Source organism: Amborella trichopoda, chromosome 5 (assembly GCF_054954075.1).
Source record: "Amborella trichopoda isolate Santa Cruz 75 chromosome 5, AtrichopodaSantaCruz75HAP2 v2.0, whole genome shotgun sequence".
Lineage (NCBI taxonomy): Eukaryota > Viridiplantae > Streptophyta > Magnoliopsida > Amborellales > Amborellaceae > Amborella > Amborella trichopoda.
The window spans coordinates 14211622-14232008 of record NC_142340.1 but is presented as its reverse complement, the minus strand read 5'-3'; the positions used below and the strand labels follow the sequence as shown (position 1 = coordinate 14232008).

The 20387-nt window shown below is 36.2% G+C and overlaps 1 protein-coding gene across 15 annotated transcripts in view; it reads left to right on the top strand.

Annotated features, from left to right (window-relative positions):
* Positions 1 to 3679: 3679 nt before the first annotated feature.
* Positions 3680 to 20387, top strand: part of LOC18421911 (Alkaline phytoceramidase (aPHC)) — a 36744-nt gene continuing 20036 nt past the window's right edge. For 12 of the 15 annotated variants that reach the window (XR_016056044.1, XR_016056045.1, XM_088867539.1 and 9 more), the window contains exons 1-5: positions 3680 to 4058; positions 4318 to 4417; positions 4564 to 4684; positions 18156 to 18277; positions 18598 to 18719. Coding sequence is in view for 11 of the 15 variants with exons in the window: in XM_088867539.1 (XP_088723665.1) it covers positions 3908 to 4058; positions 4318 to 4417; positions 4564 to 4684; positions 18156 to 18277; positions 18598 to 18719 (616 nt within the window). In the remaining 4 variants the exon portion in view is untranslated. Of the gene's footprint in view, positions 4059 to 4317; positions 4418 to 4563; positions 4685 to 9399; positions 9499 to 12619; positions 12679 to 18155; positions 18278 to 18597; positions 18720 to 20387 lie in introns of those variants that run through there. The other 3 variants (XR_016056046.1, XM_088867541.1, XR_016056047.1) reach the window with 2 other exon arrangements.

Genomic DNA, 20387 nt, shown 5'->3' with positions numbered 1-20387 from the left:
CACCCTATTTTGTATATGTAACCTTTTTAGCATAGCAACAAACCCAAAAAATATACAAAGTTCAACACATACTCTCAAAGTGCTTGAAATAATTCATCCTTATATTGAACATATGTATCTGGTAATAGCTACTGAGTTAGTAATACTGGTAGAACTGGTGACTCTACCTACAAAGAGCTAGATTGGGCCTTCTCTTGATATTGTTAGTGCTTGGTGCTACCCCCTAATATTTTTAGGGGTCGTTTGGATACCTGAAAATATATTGTCTGTGAAATATATTACTAGCGTAATACATTACTGTGTAATAATACATTACTTGCAAATGGATTGTTACTGTTTGGGTAGTATTGGGATGCAACTTGGGAAATACATTGCTACAGTTTGGTTATATCCGGAAGAAATATGGGAAATACATTACCGACATTTTACCAGCACTTACCTATAAACTATCACTTTTTTCTTTTTGTCACAAAATTCCACTAAAATGTGGAATTAAAGTCATCATCACACCATTCAAAAAAGATTTTCTAATAATAAGATCATCAACATTCCAAAAAGATTTTCTAATAGTAACTTGTACCATTCTAAAGTGATGATGACACCATTTTCTACTTATTTTGCATGCCTTTGATACTTACATGGAATCACATATCTTCTAACCTCATTAGATTTTGGTTTCAAAGTGATAAGTCATTTGAATAACATGATTTTATTGTGATAAGCTTTATTTTTATTTATTTATTTTATTTATAGAAGTCTTTCAAATATCTCTCTATATAATTTCAAATAAACAATAAATTTATGATACCAAATTCAAAATCTTTACGATACAAGTTAAAAAATGGAAAGAAGTTTGATTAGTAAACTAGAAGGTTTGATAATTACAGTAAAAAATTTTGAGGCATTGGATGAGACTAAATATGTATCTTACTTCAATTGAGCTTTTACTAATATCTTATGAAGATTATGTTATGTGAAATTTTTTATTATAATTGTTTAAGACTTACTAGGACTCTCCTGCTTCTCTTTCTTCAAGTTAGCAATATCGACTCTCCTGCGTATCTCTCTTCAGGTTAGCCGTTGAAAGAAAAGGGGCTTAAAGAGAATGGGAGCACCTTATGCAAACCAAAGGTTTTCTTAAAGATATTTTTTTAAGCGGATAGGGCCATGGATCAGGAAACCTGGGAAGAGCACTTCGAGGATTGGTACATTTCAGAACCAATCAACCCGCCATCAGTGCCCAAGGATGCCTATTTTCAGTCTTCAAAGAGAAACACAGACAATGAAAGTCTCCTGCCAGTATCCAAAACGAGTCAAGCTCTGTCAGTCAGAGAATGTTTTGTTGGGACTCATATTACACCGCCAGATGATGCTGAGGAAGTGTTGGGACAATTCTTGGAAAAGTCCCAGATCGGCCCGCAGCAATTACAATCCATTGCCAATGCCACTCTCACAACTCACAATTCATAGCTCTAAAGAAGGTTGCAGTAATTCCGCATAGGGCAAAGAGAGACAGGCGAAAGATTTCCCAAAGATTACCGTGCATAATAGATTTTTCACCCATGGCTCGTAATGGATTTCGTTATTTTGGAGAAATATCTGATAATCTCTTTAGATTTATTTACTATTAAAATGTAGAAAGGTCATATTTTCTTGTAATCTATTGTCATGTAATAGATTTTCTGGTACCCCAATGGCGCTTTAGTATTACATCTTTAATCTAGTCACTTTTTTTCTTGCTTTTACCATGCAGTAAAAAAAAAAAAGTCTCTTAACAACTAAATTACCGTTATCTTCTCTCTTTCTCTCTCTCAACCTACCCTCTCTCTGTTTGGACTTGGCTTTAGACATCCCATAAGACAGTCCAGCACAACCAATCACACGCATCTAAAAGCCCTAAATTTGTGATCAAAGGGTATTTTTGAAATAATCTAAACATATGGGAAATGTAAAAATAAGTATTCATGGTCAAAATACTTTCCAATATCTACCAAAATGATACAACACATAAAAAATAGGAAAAAGTTTATACAGAGCTAAGGCACAAAACAATCAAATTAGAGCATGCCTCAAAAATTTCATTAGAAGAGGTCCTTTTGATGCCTAAATATCTTAAAATTGATAATCTCGACATCAAGATGCATGGATATGAGAAAAAAAAAGATTTCAAGCTCTGGAAATAGTGCATTTTGTAACGTATTTTTGGACCGTCAATTTTCAAGATTTTCAAGTTTTCATAGATCTATCGGTCTACACTATTTTTGAGGCATTAAACTTTATAAATAAAGATAAAAATACATTTTAAGGCTATCACAAAGATTTTCAGTATTGAAACCATATTTCCCGATACTATTTGAAGGTAGGCTCTAATTTGATTGTTTAGAACCTAGGCTCTATACAAACTGCACCCTAAAAAATATATTACAAATAGATTTCTTAATTTTTTTTAAGATCCCCAAGTTGGATACCCAACTCGGGGATACTCATGCTCCACGGGTTTGGTGAGCTTAAGTTACTCAGGCCAGTCCGAGCAGACTCACCCAATTAGTTGAAAATCGATACTGACACAAGTTTTCCTTCTAAATTGTTGTAATTTTACTTTTTCTTTCAAGATTTCTGCAGATAAATTTCTCCAACATCTATCGTGATAACCATGTCTCCCCATTCTAAAACATTTTATTAGCTTGATATTTCAAAATGTAGTTTCATGTACTCTCATTTTATATTTATCTTCCAAATAAATTTTGGAAATACATATTATAAGACCATTTACTTTCGATACAAGGATGTCACAATCATCATTGATCATTTAGATTTGAAATCTGGTAGTTGAGGATATGTCATTGTTTGACACAAAATCCATAATAAAATTTCTTGAATGTTGTGATACACTGTCATATATTAGATTTCACATCCAATGGCTAAAAATAATTGTGACATTCTTGTACTAAAAATAAACAATCTCATAGTATATAAACTATATGTTCAATATTCCTCCAAAATGTCTTTGCAATATTTCCCAAAATAATAAATGAATTTAGCTTATGGAATTGTATGCCATAAGACTGTTTACCTATCATGTAAGAATACCAAATCATTTTCTAGTTGTAAGATGTGAAATCTAATGGCTAAGGATGTGATACAATGTTTGACTTTGAACTCCGAGCGTAATGGATGGCCCATCCTAGCCACCCAATTTTATATCTAATGGCTAAGAGTAATTCTAACCTTTTATCAAAAGTAAATAACTGTTCTTATCTTATATTATCAAATTTATCTTGCCTTCCAATTATTTCTTTTATGATCAAGTATCTCATTCATATGACATGAATACCATTTTCATGGAAAAGATTCACTCAATGATTGATTAAAATACCAAATTCCTCTCATCATAATTTTGGCATGCTTAACTACATCATAAATTCAATATTCAATATGCATAATTGCCTAATACACATCGATTTCTACTTGCAAATAAGATCTTAAAATTCTTTTAATTCGGTTCTTCTCAATAAAAAATTTGAGCACTTTTGTCCCAAAAAAAAAAAAAAAAAAAAAACCACGATGAGTTCAAAGGTAGCTAAATACCTAAGTTGGAAAAGTCTCAGAAAAGAGATTCTTGGCTTTTGGAAGTAGGAATTGAAACGTTCTTAATGCAGTACAGAATATGTCGTACAGAGATTTTCATTTTGAAGACTGAAAAGCAGAGAGAGAGAGAGAGAGGGATTTTCCTTTTGCTGGCTGAAACTATACAGAGAGAGAGACGAGAGATTTCCATTTTGTTAGAGAGAGGTTTTCCTTTTACTGGCTGAAGATTTACAGAGAGAGAGAGAGAGAGAGAGAGAGAGAGAGAGAGAGAGAGAGAGAGATTTCCATTTTGTTGGCTGAAAATATACAGAGAGAGGAGATGGTGGCATTAGGAGGAATGACATTGAGGGGGAATAGGGGGCGTTTATGCATAGCGGGGTTCCTTTGCTGGGCATGCTTGATGTTGGCCACACCGCGAATACCACACTTCCCAAAGCACCACCTCTTTGCTGACATGCGCAATTTCTTTGGTATCAAATCACCACTCTCTCTTTCTTCCTGTCGATTATTTCTCGTTATTGCTTTATTCTATTATTTCTTGTATGTATACGGCTCGGAAATGCTTTTCTCTCTCTGTTGATTGCTGTCAAAATTTTATTTTTGATTACTGTGACGATTATTGGCTCTCTCTTTCTCCTCTATTTGTTTGCAAATATGCTATTTCTTGGTTTCTTTGACGGATAATACTTCTCTCTCTCTATTTATATATTTTTCTTGTTTCAATTGCAGGGGTTCCAAATACCCTGAATGTGATTACCAACTTCCCTTTCCTAGTTGTTGGCGTCCTCGGTCTTGTTCTCTGTCTTCATGGCAATTACTTGTGCATATGGTGATCCTTCTCCTCTTTCTCCCATGCTTCTCTCTCTGTGGAGTTATTTTTCTATAAGATGAGGTTTTCCCTGTTTCTCCAGTACCTTTTAAACTTTAGGGTTTCTTCTTCTCTGCTTATTCAGAAATCTCTTTCTCTCTCTGCAGCCTTCGAGGTGAAGTTTGGGGTTGGGCACTATTCTATGCTGGGATTGCATCGACTGCATTCGGCTCCGCATACTATCATCTGAAACCTGAAGATAGTCGAGTTATATGGGACCGCCTACCTGTAATTACTCCTTTCCTTTCTCTTCTTCCTTTTTAAACAGAAATAATTGTTTTGTGATTTGGATATAGCTAATATATTAGTGATCAATTGAGAATTCATCAACATATGACTTTATATATCTTATCACCTACTTATCATCTACTCTTGTCATTCTATTTGGCCTTGGGGAACTATCTTCTTTGGTGACTTCGAATATTGTGGTTCTGTATGGTTGATTGTCAATCAATATATTCCCCTGAGGCCTTTTGATATCTTAAATGCTATGATGCTGTTGAAAAATCTTCTGTATTGCACCAGTGATGGCTGAGTCTTGTATGGCCTAAATCCCTACTAATGCTGCTTGTTGCTTTGGTATTTTCTGTTGTTCTATACACGGCAGTGGCATCCTAGTTCTTTCTCTTTCTTTTGTTTTAGGAATTTGAGTTGGATTTTTGTGGTAGTTTTGCCATGATCAGCACATGCCAAGAGTTTGAGGAGCAATAACTTTATACAATCAATCAAATAAGCACTTTTCCTAAATGTAGAGTGACTCCCAGATCTAGTTTGACTATCGTGCATGTTTATTGTCGGTGAGATCCTAAAAGTAAAAACAATATAATGGGCTGCTTTAATTTATCCTGTCATTTGTGGTGATGGTGTAAACATCTTTAGGAAGCTATTGACCACATTTATGTTATACATAAGCTATTCTAAAATTGTTTCTTTTTAAGGGACCATCAATGTTGTATAACTTGTTATCCTTGGATTACTATTTATTAGTTCTATGTGAAACCTCTCTTTGCTTGCATTCTTAAAGATGTTTGATGCAAAGGTTTGATTAGTGCAGCTTGAGACAGCAACTACTTATCTTTAGTATCATAATCTAGATATGGGAGTTCCTTGAGTTGCAATATGTGCTTATGAGAAGCATGTTTCATTAGCTGTTGATTAACCACCATGGTTGGTGTTAGAGTACCAGAATGTAAAGTATCAGTTTTGAAATCTTACACAAATAGACTTCCAAATTAATGACGGGCATAGAACCGGTGAATTTTTGCTTAGAACTTGTGAATTAAGGAGCCAATCAATAGCTACGAGGTCCATAAGCTACTTCCTACTTTTTTTCGATCCATTAAGTAACCGAGATGTATGGATTTTTGTTGGTAATACATGGTATGGATGCTTCTGTCGGCTTAAAGACCATAATTGTAAGTCTTTATTGATCCCTTGCAAGTCTTGGACTCTTGCATAAACCAGCAATATAGAAAGAATATCCTCTCTATGGAGCTCAATTAACACCAAGAGTAACAGAAAATATCAGGCAAATGGAGGAGAAATAACTTCCACAAAGGGTGAATGAAAAGCCAAAAGCTAAAATAAAATCCTTTTTCAAATTAGACATAGCGGTCAATAGCTATGGGGGAGCTCATAATGGCGCAAACCACTCATAATGGCACAAGCGTCTTTACAAATTCTTCATATTCTTTTGAAAAAATCTCACTAAATTTGTACTTCATAAAAGCATTGATCTGAAGCTGCTTACCTTTCCTATTTTTGGTGATTTTGGCTTCTGGGTGCAAGCATTTTTTGTAGATGGGAGCTTTCATGAGAGAGGGGTTTTCCGTATTCTGTATGTTGAGCTAAACACAGTTATAAACCTTAAATAGGTTAGAGACTTCTGCTGTAAGTTTCTCAGAAACAAGTGGGGGAGAAACTGGCTTTGCATGAACCTGTTCCTTTCCTTATGAATTAGTTTTGCATGGTAAAGTCCCAAATAAGTAGTGAAGTAAGTTCAGGTTCTATTTTCTGCAAAGAGGAAGCTGAATGCGGAAATTCTTAGGCTGTTATTTTACCATGTCCAAACCCATCTCATGCAAGCTAACTTGACTCAAAGATAGAGTTATTGAAAAGCTCCCCAAGGTTTCAAAAAATGCTAGATGGCCCCTAGGCAGTTGGCCTGGTGCCTTGCACCACCTTAGGCGCCATGTAATATAAATTATTAAAAAATATACATGTGTTGTCCAAACACACATATATGCTAATTTTTTTTTTGGGTAAGTCAATGGGGAAGATAGGCCCCTACCCATTTTTTTAAGTAGATTAGGAGTTAGATTTTTGAAGGTGCTAATGGGGTGGTGTTATTGGTAGGAATAGAAACCACAATGTGATGACTAGGTATGGGGATGCTACCACCACGACCCCAACCCTTTCCTTGGAACATACTTTTTTATATACAAACATCTGGCATTTAACTTTAGGGGGTTGAAAATAACCCCCATAACCTATTTAATCTTTTTTGGGGGTCAAACTTACCCTTTTTACCCTTTTGGGTATATTTAAAAATCGTCGAAAAAGGCCCACATCCCTGGGAGCCCGCCTAGACACCTGCCCAGGTACCTCCAGCCAAAATGGGGTGCCCAGATCTAGGCGTGCTGTCAGAGATAAGTTGGGCGCCAAGGCGCCGGGCGGACTTTTTTTTGAAACCTTGAAGTCCCCATAAATTGGTTTTGCATGGAAAAGCCCCACATAAGTGGCCAAGTAAGTTCAGGTTGTATTTTCAGCAAAGAGGAAGCTGAACGGTGAAATTCTGAGGCTGTTATTTTATGCTGTGCAAACCCATCTCATGCAAACCAACTTGACTTATACATAGTATTATTGAAAACCCTTTTTGCATTGCAAGCATGCACCAATTCCCAAACATGCATGCTCCCAAGTCCCAAAATATCCTAAACAGGGAAAGCTACGGAGCTGCACATCAAAAATTCCAAGTGAAGAACCCACATAGTCTATTACATTGTACATTGGTGCCCCATTATATTATTCTTTGGAACTCTACAAGTCTAGCTTAATTAGCCTTGTGGGTTCAAGGACTTCTTAGTCAACCATTTAGGGCTTCACACATTTTCATTACGGAATCATCTTATCATTTATATTTCTCTGGATAAATAGCAGTACATAAACTTAGAAAAGGGGGATATGAATAATGATGACAAAGTTGTCCTTATATCTTGCAAATAAACAACGTTTCTATGAAATTTGGAGCTGTACAACCATGGGAGTTGGCTTCTTTGTATATACAACCCCTTCGGATGATGATTTTGAATGTGATGATATCTAGTCTTCTTTTCTCTCCAATCTTGCAAGTCATATTGAGGTCGTCTCTCTTGGTGTTGTGCATGAATTGAATTTATGTCGAGAGATCTGATGCTAAGAGGATGGTGACTGAGCTTCCACCAATGATTATTTGCCTCACCTAGTGTGGATCTCCGGCATTACTTTGTTCTTAATCATATTGGCACCCTTATTTGTACCCAAGCCTGCCCTTCTCTGTTCTGTCCCAAGTTTCAACTATAATTTGGGAAAGGTTTTTGCATCTCTTGGACTGCAGCTCATACATAACAGGTTCCACCTATCAATGGGTCAACTTGACTCCAGAGTTTCGACCTACACTCCAAAGAAGGGTATCTCGCTCCTCCACGATTCTTAAATTTTGGAATGCTGATCCTCCTATTAGGGATTGATGTGCTGATTTATAAGGAATCTAGATTTTCTAGCGTTGTAGGATAGTATATAGTTTAGTCTTGCAGTGTGGTGTGTAGTATGCTATATAATAGAGCATATGTTTTATTGTTGTATACGATAGTTTTGAATATAGTGGCATATAGTGCAGAAAAATAGAATATAGCATATAGCATAGTATTGTAGTATAATATAACAGTATAACAGTGTCGCATACTATGTTAGTATATAGTGGTTTCAAAATTTTCAGATTAAAGGAAGGACACATGTGAGAACCAAGGATCTAGCCCCCACACGTGTGTGCCACCATGACTGGGACGTGCGGCTTTCAAAATTTTCAGAACAAAGGAAGGACACATGGGGATCAAGGATCCAGCCCCTACATGTGTGTGCCATCATGAGTGGGACATGTGGCCTTGTGGGGCCCACATAAAGTCCACCCCCCATTTTTTTTATGTGCCACTTTTAGTCAATAGTTTTAGTTAGGAATCTTTTAAAATTAAAAAGATTTGATTCCTATTCAAGTGGGAGTTTTGTTTTTAAAAGAATATCTTTGACTTCCTATAGATTTTCGAAAATCTAGATAATGCTAAAAGTGGTTATAGTTCAAATTTAAATGGGAGTTGGACTTGGGTTAAATTATAAGGGGAGAAGGTTTTCCACCCAAAATCATGATGGCAAATTTGTGGGATGGATGGCTCAGATTTAATCTCTCACCCCGCATATTTCCTAAATATCCTAATTGTCAAGCTGAAAAATTAGATACGGCATACCTAGATGGAATCCTACTCTAAGTGGGAAATAGATTGTTTCTATTTAAAACCCTATTTGAATCTGTCTAACTTGATGAAAAAGTCTCTCTCTCTCTTTCTCTCTCACGCCAATATCTCTCCCATACCAACCTCTCTCTCTCTCTCTACCATATTTTGTCACACCAACCTCTCTCTCTCTCCATAGTTTGGTGTGGACCTTCTCTCTTTCTTTTGCTTGTGAAGACACCCAAAAGAAACGCAAAATAGGCGGTGGCACATGAAACGCTAAGACTAGAGTTTTCTGATTTTTGAAGGAAAGAGAGGTACATGCAACCTAGAGACAAATCAACACTCAAGTTCAACCGTAATTTGTCCCTCTATGATTTCAACATATCCTAATAGAGTTTTTGAGCTCTCTAAAACCCTAGATTGAAAGGTACTGCCTGTAACGCTTCTTTATCTCAGGAATTCCAGCAATATCTAAAGGACTAAAGTACGCCATCAGTCAGGGAATCGGGTGTGGGGTGTATCAAGACTTGTGAGGATAACTCCATTCATCTCCTAGTAAGTATTCCCAGCTGATTTAATCATTTTTCAGTAATATTTTATATTTTTTAGTAAATTTTTAGGAAAATATTTTGTACTTAATAACATCGTGGAAGATCGGTTGTTGTTCCTGGATGGTATCTATTTGTTTTGGAAGTAAAATTAAAGAACCTAGGTTGTATTTAGGGTATTAATTTGGATTTACAACAGCGTGTAATGACCCATGTAAGTGAAATTCAGGTATATTGAATAAAAAAAAAAAAGAATTTTTTTGAATTTAATACCTTGAGTTCCACATAGCCATTCTTTTCAGGCTGCTCTCCTTGGAAACCCTGGCCTTACGTGTTATGGGGGGAGTCTTACAGATTGCAATGCCCAAATTCTCTCCTTCTTAAGTTTAATAGGATGCACCAATTCCACCACAGCTGAAACCATTGTTTGAAAAATCGACGATCCGATTTGGAATCGGGCGATCCGGATCAGGTATCACCCATGCCGTGCCGGTTTCATAGAGAAAACAGGATTCGATCGGCCGTACTATTTTATTATTAGAAAGTGTCTATAACATCATGCTCACATCACGGAATCGTGGCTCCAGCGCGACCGCGCCAATTTTTTATTCAATGCTGTTCTTTAGTCACATCTTATGCTTACGTGGATTGCACGTGACCCTCTGCCAACCCAAACACCTGAACGCCGTCGATGTTTATCCAACGCATTATATGAAACATTTTTCATCCCATTGTCTTCGATGTGGAACGATCTCATGGTCTAAAGTTTCTTCAAATTGACGCGCCCTTTTTTTTAAATGATGGCAATAAATTTTTCCAAATTATTTATGGTGTTTGTATTAGGTAGGGATGGGTGGGTACTATAATATATCTTTCTCTCATATACAAGGACATCTATAAAATAAAATGGTCTATAATTCTTTTTAAGATTAATTATATTTATTTATTTTTAATATTTAATCCATATTACGATTAATTACATTTATTTATTTTTATAATAGACAAACATAAATTACATATAATTAATCTTTAATTACATATAATTACAAAAATAAAATTCCATATAATAATTTGCAAAAATTGACATAATCATATGAAATTATTGTACGTGGTCGTAGGATATTAAAAAAAGCAAAAAATAATACTAATACTGGTTTTTTGAACATTTTAAAATCTATTAGTTTATGGGATATTTTAAGAGAGAAAAATAACACCAGTGCATACCACTTTGAATTTATTTCAAGTTGCTTTATCAATTATCTCACATTGCAAATCTGAAATTGTTTTATTTATTTTCCTAATTTTATTAAAATATGATTGCAAATTAATGTTACCGAATTCTATATTTCTATAACACTAATTATTATACATTAGATTTATTTATTTGTGAGGGTCATACCCTTGTTTTGTAATCATGTTTATTATAATTAACAATTATACTAATTACAATGATAATCAAATCTATATTTTATTTATTAATTTCTTTACATTATAAATTAAGCAATGTATTATTTTTTGTTATAGTTATAAATTAGATTTTTAAATTAGATGATATTATGAGACAAATTTCAAATTTATTATTATTTGTATAGTAAAATGATGATAAAATAATAAAATACAAACCAATAATTCTAATTTCAATGTATAATATTGTATTTAGTTAGGTTTTAATAAATGTTTGATGAGAATCTTCATATAGGGAAAGTACATCTCAATATTCGCATGTTGATGCGAAAAAATGAAAGTTATTATTGGAGTACCCCATTTCTTATTGGATTCTTAAAAAGCAACATTTATAATGAATTTTAATAATTTTTTTGGGTTTTTTTTAAGGCTTAATCCAACCGATTCAGCCGATTCCCAATCCGGATCGCTGATTCACTGATCCGGATGGGTTTTCGGAGTGCTCGATTCAACACACCGATCCGTTTGTTAAACCTCTGGCTGAAACTGTTGGATTGCTAAAGGTATTGAGAGAGCTTCAATTTCATTGGAAACTCTACCCGTATAGTGGAAGGAGACTCTATAAATATAATATCTTAGGCAATTGGAACTTTGCAAGGGAGCTCGGTTCACCTTCAACTAGGGCTAAGAATTTTCTGGATCGCGTATGGATCCACCCAGATTCTAATCTGGTTTTGAAAAGTATAAATAAGATCCAGATCCGGATCTAATCGAATCCAGAATGTTTGGATTTGGATCCGAATCCAAAAGTATCCATAGGATCCAGATCCAAATCTAGATACGGATCAGTTTTAATAAATGGAGCAAATGATACACGGATCATATATCAATCGTATAAAATACACCAACTGTAATTATGCTTAACCTCAATTAGCAATTTACCTCAAAAGCTTCATTCGCTTTCCCATGATTATGCAAATACTCGAACAACAAACACATAGGTTTCGCATCCTCGTATTTTAAGGCCCTGTTTACTTCTTCATTGGAAAACCTTGGTTTTTGAGAGAGCGATCTACTTTGCCTCCTCTCTGTGCAATTGATGATACTGGTGTTGAAACAGGTGTATTTATATGAATTTTGCGGTTTTTGTATACACTGGATACCTAGGGCTGAGAATTTGCCTGATTTGGATCCAAAACCCAAAAATTGGATCTTATTCGGATCCGGATCCAAACTTTAGATTCAAATAGTAGTTCAAGTCGAATCCAGGTATAGGTGGATCCGATCCGGATAAATAATATATATTATTATTTCTATATATACATATATATGTTGTAATTATATATTTATTAATTCATTAATATTGTAATTATATATTTATTAATTCATTAATATAATGTATATAATTATTTTAACTTTTATAATTATGTTTTAACTTTATAATATACAAAATTGGAACTAGTATGGATCCGGATTCGGATCTAGATCCTATGCGTAGTTTCGGATCCGGATCTGAATGTTTTGGATATGCTCGGATCCAGATCTGATGTATACTTTTCAGATCCGGATCTGGATCTGGGTGGATTCGGACCCGATCCAAAAAATTCTTAGCCCTATGGATACCTATTGTAAGCAATTTGGGGTGAATCAAGGATCTTTAGGGAGAAATTTAATGGGAAAATTGCCATTTTCCATTAAAACTGAGCTTTTGTATCTTTTTTTAGGGCGTGACTGAACTGTGCTGGATATTCTCTTTGGATTTTGAGGTCTCAGATAACAGGAGGTACTGTCTCACTCTCTATCAAGCCCTATTCTCTTTGTATTTTGAGGTCGGTCTCAACAAACCCCCCTATCTGGTGGTTTCCATAGGGCTTTTGCTGGTTTTGAAGTATTCTTGGTTATGAAATGGGGTTTTAAGGTTCTAAGGAGGGTTTTTTATGGCGGAGAGAGAGAGAGAGAGAGAGAGAGAGAGAGAGAGAGAGAGAGAGAGAGAGAGAGAGAGAGTACTTAATGTTCTTGAAGCGTCACTTCCACCGTAGAATGTGGCATGAACTGATTGCCATTCGCTGCCCGTGGAAACGCCTGGAATACGAGCAAAGGTGGGCTCCATAATGGAGGCCAGGAATGAGAGAGCTATGACCTACTTCAGAGGCATTTTAATGCAAGAAATAGAGCACGCAGAGGATGGGCAATACACATTCTCGTCTTCCCTATAACTTATTGAGCACATATTTGGGAAATGATGCTGAAGATGATTGTTTGTGAGAAATTGCCGTTCATAACTAGCTAGATGAAGGCTACACTTGGCATATGAGGTGGCTGCATCTGTGACCATAGTTATTGGAATCTTCCATCTACCTTGGCGTTATTTCTCCTAGAATACGGTTCTACGATTCAGGAATGGTAGGACATTCTCAATGCATTCCCATTTTCATATTCCACGGCTACATGGGAACTCCTTTTGATATTTGTTATTAAGGAAGAGTCCTCTCTCTCTCTCTCTCTCTCCTTTGATGGATTATGTTGTGGACTTATAAGATGCATCACAAGATATACTCTTTTTTTTTTAAAGAAGGGGAGCTTTTCATTGCAGTTGAAATTTGAAAGAAAACTGAGGCGTCGAAATCCTTCAAGTATTATTTTTGTCTTTTTTTTTTTAAAAAAATATTTTTTTATTTATAATATGTAAAGTGGCCGCCACTTGGTGTGACGGTAAAAGGCTCGGGTAGCTAGCGCAAGAGCGTGGGTTCGAGTTCGGAGAGCGGCCACTTTGTGCATAAGCCAAAGGTTAGGACTGTTTCGAGCCCGCCCGCCCCTCCTAGGACCCTGCATAGGCAGGACTAGCACAGGGTTTCAACCCTTTATAATATTTCTTGCATGTGAACTCCGTGGTGCTTCCAAGATAGGAAGCTTCTTGCAAGCACTGATCCCATGCTTCCCATCCTGTTTTTGCTCCTAATCCCAGCAACTGTTCCACTCACACTTGCCTAGTCTGAGTCCCCCAATGCTTAAGAGCATAAATGTAAGAGATGGAAGAGAACTTACTGACACTATTAACACCCAAACATCGATTTCAATACCAAGGGAACCCTTGTTCAGATCCTTGTGACCTTTGAGGATCTCGATTCCAATACGAGGGGTGCCATGGCTAAGCATACTCAATACATTAGTTCCAATACTAAGGGATTCTTGCATAAGGTTACTCTAGAACCTTGAACCTTTTGCCATAGGAAACACATTTCCTGATAATTTTTGATGCGGTTCAAAGTTGTTGGTTGCGCGATCCTATAGATGTAGGATCTCAATTCCATGTGGGTTGAAATTGGATCCCATAGAGATAGGAATCTCGATTCCACTTGAGTTTAATCTCGATTCCAAACTAGTATAAATCTCGATTGCAATTAGCCTTAAATTGGTGTCCAAGGAGGCAGGAATCTTGATTTCATTTGGGTTGCAATTATAGTTACCCGAATTGCTTATGAGGGTAGCGATTCCTTTTCGGAATCTCGATTCGGTGTTTCCCCTGGCAAAAGTCGATTCTAAAAGAAAGGAATCACATTTCCATTTTTTGCGGAACGCGATTCCACTTAGTTTAGGAATCTTGATTCCTGGATTGCTGGAATCAAGATTTCGTATTGAGGACTTTATGATTTTTAGTTGCACAAGAATGCGATTCTGCTTGTGAGAAACGTTGATTCCAAATTTTTTGGAATTGCGAATGCATATTGTTTGGAATCAAGTTTCTATATCGCAGACATCGTGATTCCTTGCTACACAACAATGCGATTCTACTTATGCTAAGCATTGATTCAAAGTATCAGGAATTGCAAATCCATGTTGTCAGGAAGCAATGTGAGCATAGGGAGAGCAGAAACCCTTTGATGTGTGCTTAATCATGAGTGAGCGCGACATGTATGAGAGCGTGAGAGAATTTAAAGTTGTTACACATGGCAATGAAATCAAAATTGAAAATATGAGTAATATATGAGCATAGGGAGAGCAGAAACCCTTCGATGTGTGCTCAATCATGAGTGAGCGCGACATGTATGAGAGCGTGAGAGAATTTGAAGTTGTTGCACATGGCAATAAAATAAAAAATTAAAATATAAGTAATATGTTAAATTTTTTATTTTTTTATTTACTAATTTTCATCTTTCATTCTATGTTACTTTTTAAGAACTCTTACAAAGAATAAGTAATACTAAAAAAATATGTTATGTCAAATTTAATAATGTTTGGTAAATGGTGTGGGCACCATACTACTAATGTAATAATGTTTAATATATGATCGACACCGTCATATCTTCAAGTGGAATAAGAGGATAAAACTGCTTTTCTTTAAGTAAAATAAGAAGATAATAAGGATATGAGCGAAGTGCCATGTGTGGTGTTTTAGGTTAAATTAATCATTAAATATCAGAAAAAATTGACTAAAAATTGAATAACTCAGTCAAAACTACATTTAACAAAGAAGAATTGTTATGTCATGTACTTATTTTATAATTCAAAGAAAGGAGATAAAAGGAGTTTGCCTTTGTTCTCACTCCTTGTATGCCATAGACTAGCTACAAACCTTGTAGGCATAACAGGATTATCGGCAGACCGAGTCCATTTTATGGGATTGTCAACAAAGATATCATAAAGATTGACATTAGTACTTGGAGTCTTGGACTGAGTATATATAGACCAAACTTCGATCTTGTAGTAATGGATAAATTTATATATTTTCTGAACATTCTCTCATATACCGGAGGGAATTGGGTCGCAATTCTAGTAAGGGGAGAATCTCAATTCCAATATGGGGAGAATCACGATTCCGGAATGGTGATAGTGTTGATTCCAAGTTGATGGGGACAACGATTCTAGAATTTTAGGAATCATGATTCCTTATTTTTAGGAATCACGATTCCATAATTTTAGGAATCACGATTCCATAATTTTAGGAATCACGATTCCAGCAACCACCGAAACAAGTGGGGTCATGTGTGATTCCATATAGGTCTAAAACGCGATTTCAACTTGAAGGGACATCGATTCTTGCAAATAGGAAACACGATTCCTAATTTTTGAATCGTGATTTTGAAATAATGAGAATCATTTTTCTCAAATCCAATCGTATGGACAACGATTCCTATATTCCAAAACTTCTAATACACTTGATTCTGATTCTAGAAACGATTCGGAATCACAGACGTTTCCAACAACTATAGTTGCAACTTGATTCCATAGAGGTAGGTATCTTGATTCCATGTGGGTTGAAACTTGATTTTGATAAGTTACGAATCTCGTTTCCTGTAGTTCCCCATGTATGGACAACGATTCTGACAACATGAATCTTCCAGCTACCCATAATTCTGAGATTCCGTTTCTTAAATCGATTTGGAATCTCATGCGTTTCCAACAACTATGCTTTAAATCAACATTAATGGATCCTCTTTAGGTTACCCTGGTTTGGCTGGTTAGGGTAGTTGTATTGATGACCATATTGGGAATTGGCTGGTTAGGGTAGTTGTATTTATGACCATATTGGGAATTTTTTTGCAGCACAAATTGGTCCAGATACAACTAACGTATTGGAATTTATGGTGCTGGAGAAGGGAATTGAGATAGCAGCAGAAATGGATTGCAGTAAAATCCTCTTTGAGAGCAATTCAAAGCTCATGGTTGATTCCATGGTTGCTTTATGGAGGTTGAGAGAAATTTTATCCAATTTTCCAATGCAGTTGAATTCATTTGTATTGCAGATCAGGCATGTCTTTAGAAAAGCAAATCATATGGTGGATTCCCTCGCCAAGCATGGTGTGCACCTTTCAATTGTGACTCTTTGGAGGGTTAGGCCTATGATCTTGATTACAAAAGTACCCCATCGCTTGCTTCTAAGATGTTTGTGATGTAATTGATTGTTTTATTTTTATATGGAAAATTAATGAAAAGACGTAGGGCCCCCCACCTCCTCTGACTTATCCAAAAAAAACGAGGACCTGTACAGAACCATTCCATGCAGGAACTTTCTAAGCATAAACATCTTGGGTTGTCTAATATCTACTGAATAGAGATTGGTTCACAACCTATTCCTTGAATAGATATCCCTTCACATTCTTTCTCCCTCATCTTGCATTAGTGGCATTTCCAAGCTTGGGTGGCCTACTTGAGGCTCCGCAATACTGGAATGTGAAATTTGTGTACCAGAATTAATACCATCAACTCTAAATCTAGTGTTCTTCCTGAACTCTACCATTGTCAACAAAATGCCTCATCACCCCTTAACTTCTGGTTTTCATCAATCCTACTACCATGATTACGTTCAACTAGTTTAGACCACAAGCTACCTAACCTCTGCAAAACATTAACAGTGTCCAAAAAAAAAAAAAAAAAAAAAAAAAAAAAACTACCAAAGTCTAGTGCTCTTTCGGGGCCTATTACTCAGCTTAATGAGCTTGGTCCCCAGGACTCCTCTGTCCTTTTGGGTTGCAAACCTCCTTCTATTTGACCAAATGAAACTTCCTCTTTCCATGATTCCCTTGCCTTATGAATTCTCTTTAAATCCTCTCTGGTTTTTCTATCATCTGAATGATGATTGGCCTGCCCTTGGGGAGAGCTGTCAAACCTGGTTTCTCACCTTGCCACCACTTGATTTCCATATTCTTGCTTGGCTATAGCTATCACATGGGGAGATCCGTGATAGGTGGATGGTAGCACTCCATTATGCATAAATTCACCCTTTTAGGTAGTTTCTTCTGCTGAGATGTGTATTGGATCTACATCATATTAACCCATTGATTGGTTATTAAATTGAAATATTAAATGATTGGCTCTTTGTAAAATGCTGGATAATACTGTTAGTCCCTTCATGTGAAAGACTTCTATGGACCTCACAGGCATTGCCTTTTCCTAGCATAAACTGAATGAATAAAGCACATGTGATTCTTTATAATATCTTGAGAAGGATGTCTTACTTCGTTAGCACTTTCTATCCTTATCTAGTTTGCTCTTTTTATTTCTTCTCTTCCTTTTTATTCCTTCACCATAATTGAAATTCTATGTCTGCTGTCTTTCATTCTAATGGTCCCATGTTTAAGTGGATGTAGTGAATTGCTGCTAAGTGTTTGGTAGATCTGCTTTTCTTAGGAGTAAAGGGAAGATAATTGAAAGCAATTTTCAAAATGTTTCATTAGACTTCAACCTGAATGCCATTGTTATGGAGCTTTCCATATGATTCTTTTTAATTTGCTCATGCCTAAGTTTTTGGCTATTATGCAGATCATGATCGCACTCACATCGCTTCTTTCGAGCTTCATTATTGAAAGAATTGACGAGCGAATTGGATTCACATGCCTACTTCCTCTCCTTACAATTGATTTAGCGAGCATTCTTTATGTGCAGTAATTTGCTATCTTCTTTCATTTGTTTTATCAGTAAAATCTTTTTGTTTTATTTTTTGATCAATAACATTGCAAAATTTTATTAAAATAAAAAACAAGTAAAATCTGAACCCTAGAGGTGCTGAGGTAGCAGTTCAGTGGCCAGAGAGGCTGTTTCCACAACAAAACCGAAGCATGTCTCACTACTATTAGCAAGTTTATCAATCACTTCATTAACTTCCTCAAAACATGGTGAAAAGGAGGGAGCAAGATGAAACTATGTTTGATAACTTGTTTAAGATTCAATAGTACATTTATTTAGTACTTTATGTTTGCTGTAGGATGTTTGACGACCTCCGATTGTGCATGATGTACCACCTTATTCCATGCGTAGCAATTCCGGCCATGGCATTTGTGTTTCCACCAAAATACACTCACTCGAGATATTGGTTCTGGGCTGCAGGTTGTTGATTTGATTGCTTTTACTTATTTGTTCATTATATATCTCTTTAATTATGTAGAAGAAATGAGGAATCTTTGTCACTCGTCCTTTTATGAGAATTGTCATACATATCACTGAATTTCTTGGGTGTGAGCTATGAGCAAGGCATGTTCTTTATTTCCTTCAATAAATGTCTCTATAGTGCTCTAAGGGGGAAAAAAAAAAACAAAGTAAGTGTTGTTCTTGGGGTAAGTTTATTTTTTGTCGTAAAGAATTAGTTAATAGGTATTTTATGAAGTAAGACTTATGAGCGTGGCAAAGAGAATTTGGAGATTTCCCCTTTATTAGAACCTTTTGCTCTAGCTTCCTTATTACATGCTATAATGAAATCTCCATGGTGCTAGAAATGTAGATCTTCTATGGCTCAGTTGATAGTATATAAGGTGCAATGTAAATATTTGCTTGTTATCTACCAAGAGATGTTAACTGACCTCAATTATGTTGCTTCCACATCTCTAGTTATGGATGATCTGCAAAGACCGCTCTTTGGGAAACACAGGCTAAATTTCTTCTTTGCTTTTTCACTTTTAAACAAAGCGATGTAATGTGGCTATTGGCAAGAAACCAATCCAGTATCATGGAATATTAGCCACACTCATAAATAGAGAAACTGGATACTTTTTGAGAGAGAGAATAAGACCTCAAAAAGTGCAAGCAGAACTTGTATTTCTTAGAGAGCCCATTTATATTAGTTTGCAATGTCTTGAACAACAGAGTTGATTTTAAGTTTATGGCTGTTTATCATTGCATTGATTTATTTTCGAGAGTCTGTGTTTGGGTTTGTGGCCTTAAAAGGCCGTGAGAGCATGTAAAAGACATTTATAGTGGAATATACACTTCAGTAGGAATGTATGTGTGTGTTGATTGACCAAGGATTGGGTGGTCTGTGGCCCTTGTCATGTCCAAAACCTTTACCCTTGCGCATGTGACTTTACCAAAAAGGGTTTATAGTGGGTCATCCCTTGTTAAGATCGGAGAGATGCCCATGGATGGTTTGTAGGCGAGGAGAGCTGTGTGGTCTCTAATGTGCAGATCTAAGCCTATGAGAGTGAAGGCTAAATCCTCAACAAACTTCCACATATATACAAATGGCAGTCGCATTACCGGGAACCAGCTTTGAAAAGGGGTAAGTGTATATGTGCTTAGAAACAGGCCCCTTTTGCACTGTAGTGACATGTGTTTAGCTTGCTCTTAAAGCGGGGGAACTGTAATAGACATTTTAGGACTGTGGTTCTACTGTTAATTGGCTAACTTTGACAAACCAATCATGAGCCCTTGTATGAGACTGTGAGTCGTTGGTTCTCGTTGTGTTGGTTTGAGAAGACAGTTGTGGATCATGGTCACTGAGTCGGGATAGTGACTTATTTTGACCCATTGGTGCCAATCTATTTCTACATTTTTTTTTTTTTTTGTATTAGAAATGTTTTGGTGAATTTCAAAGTTTTTTCAGAATTTTAAAAATTATTTCTGCCGTATATTCTTTGAAAAGGGTGTTTTTGTAATTATGGGATAAGGAAGGGCACATATGGGGCCCTTGGATCCAGCCCCACATGTGTGCCACTCCTCATGGTGGGGCGTGGGGACCATGGCTCTCATGTCACCCATAGCGGTGGCACGTCCCCCTTTCTT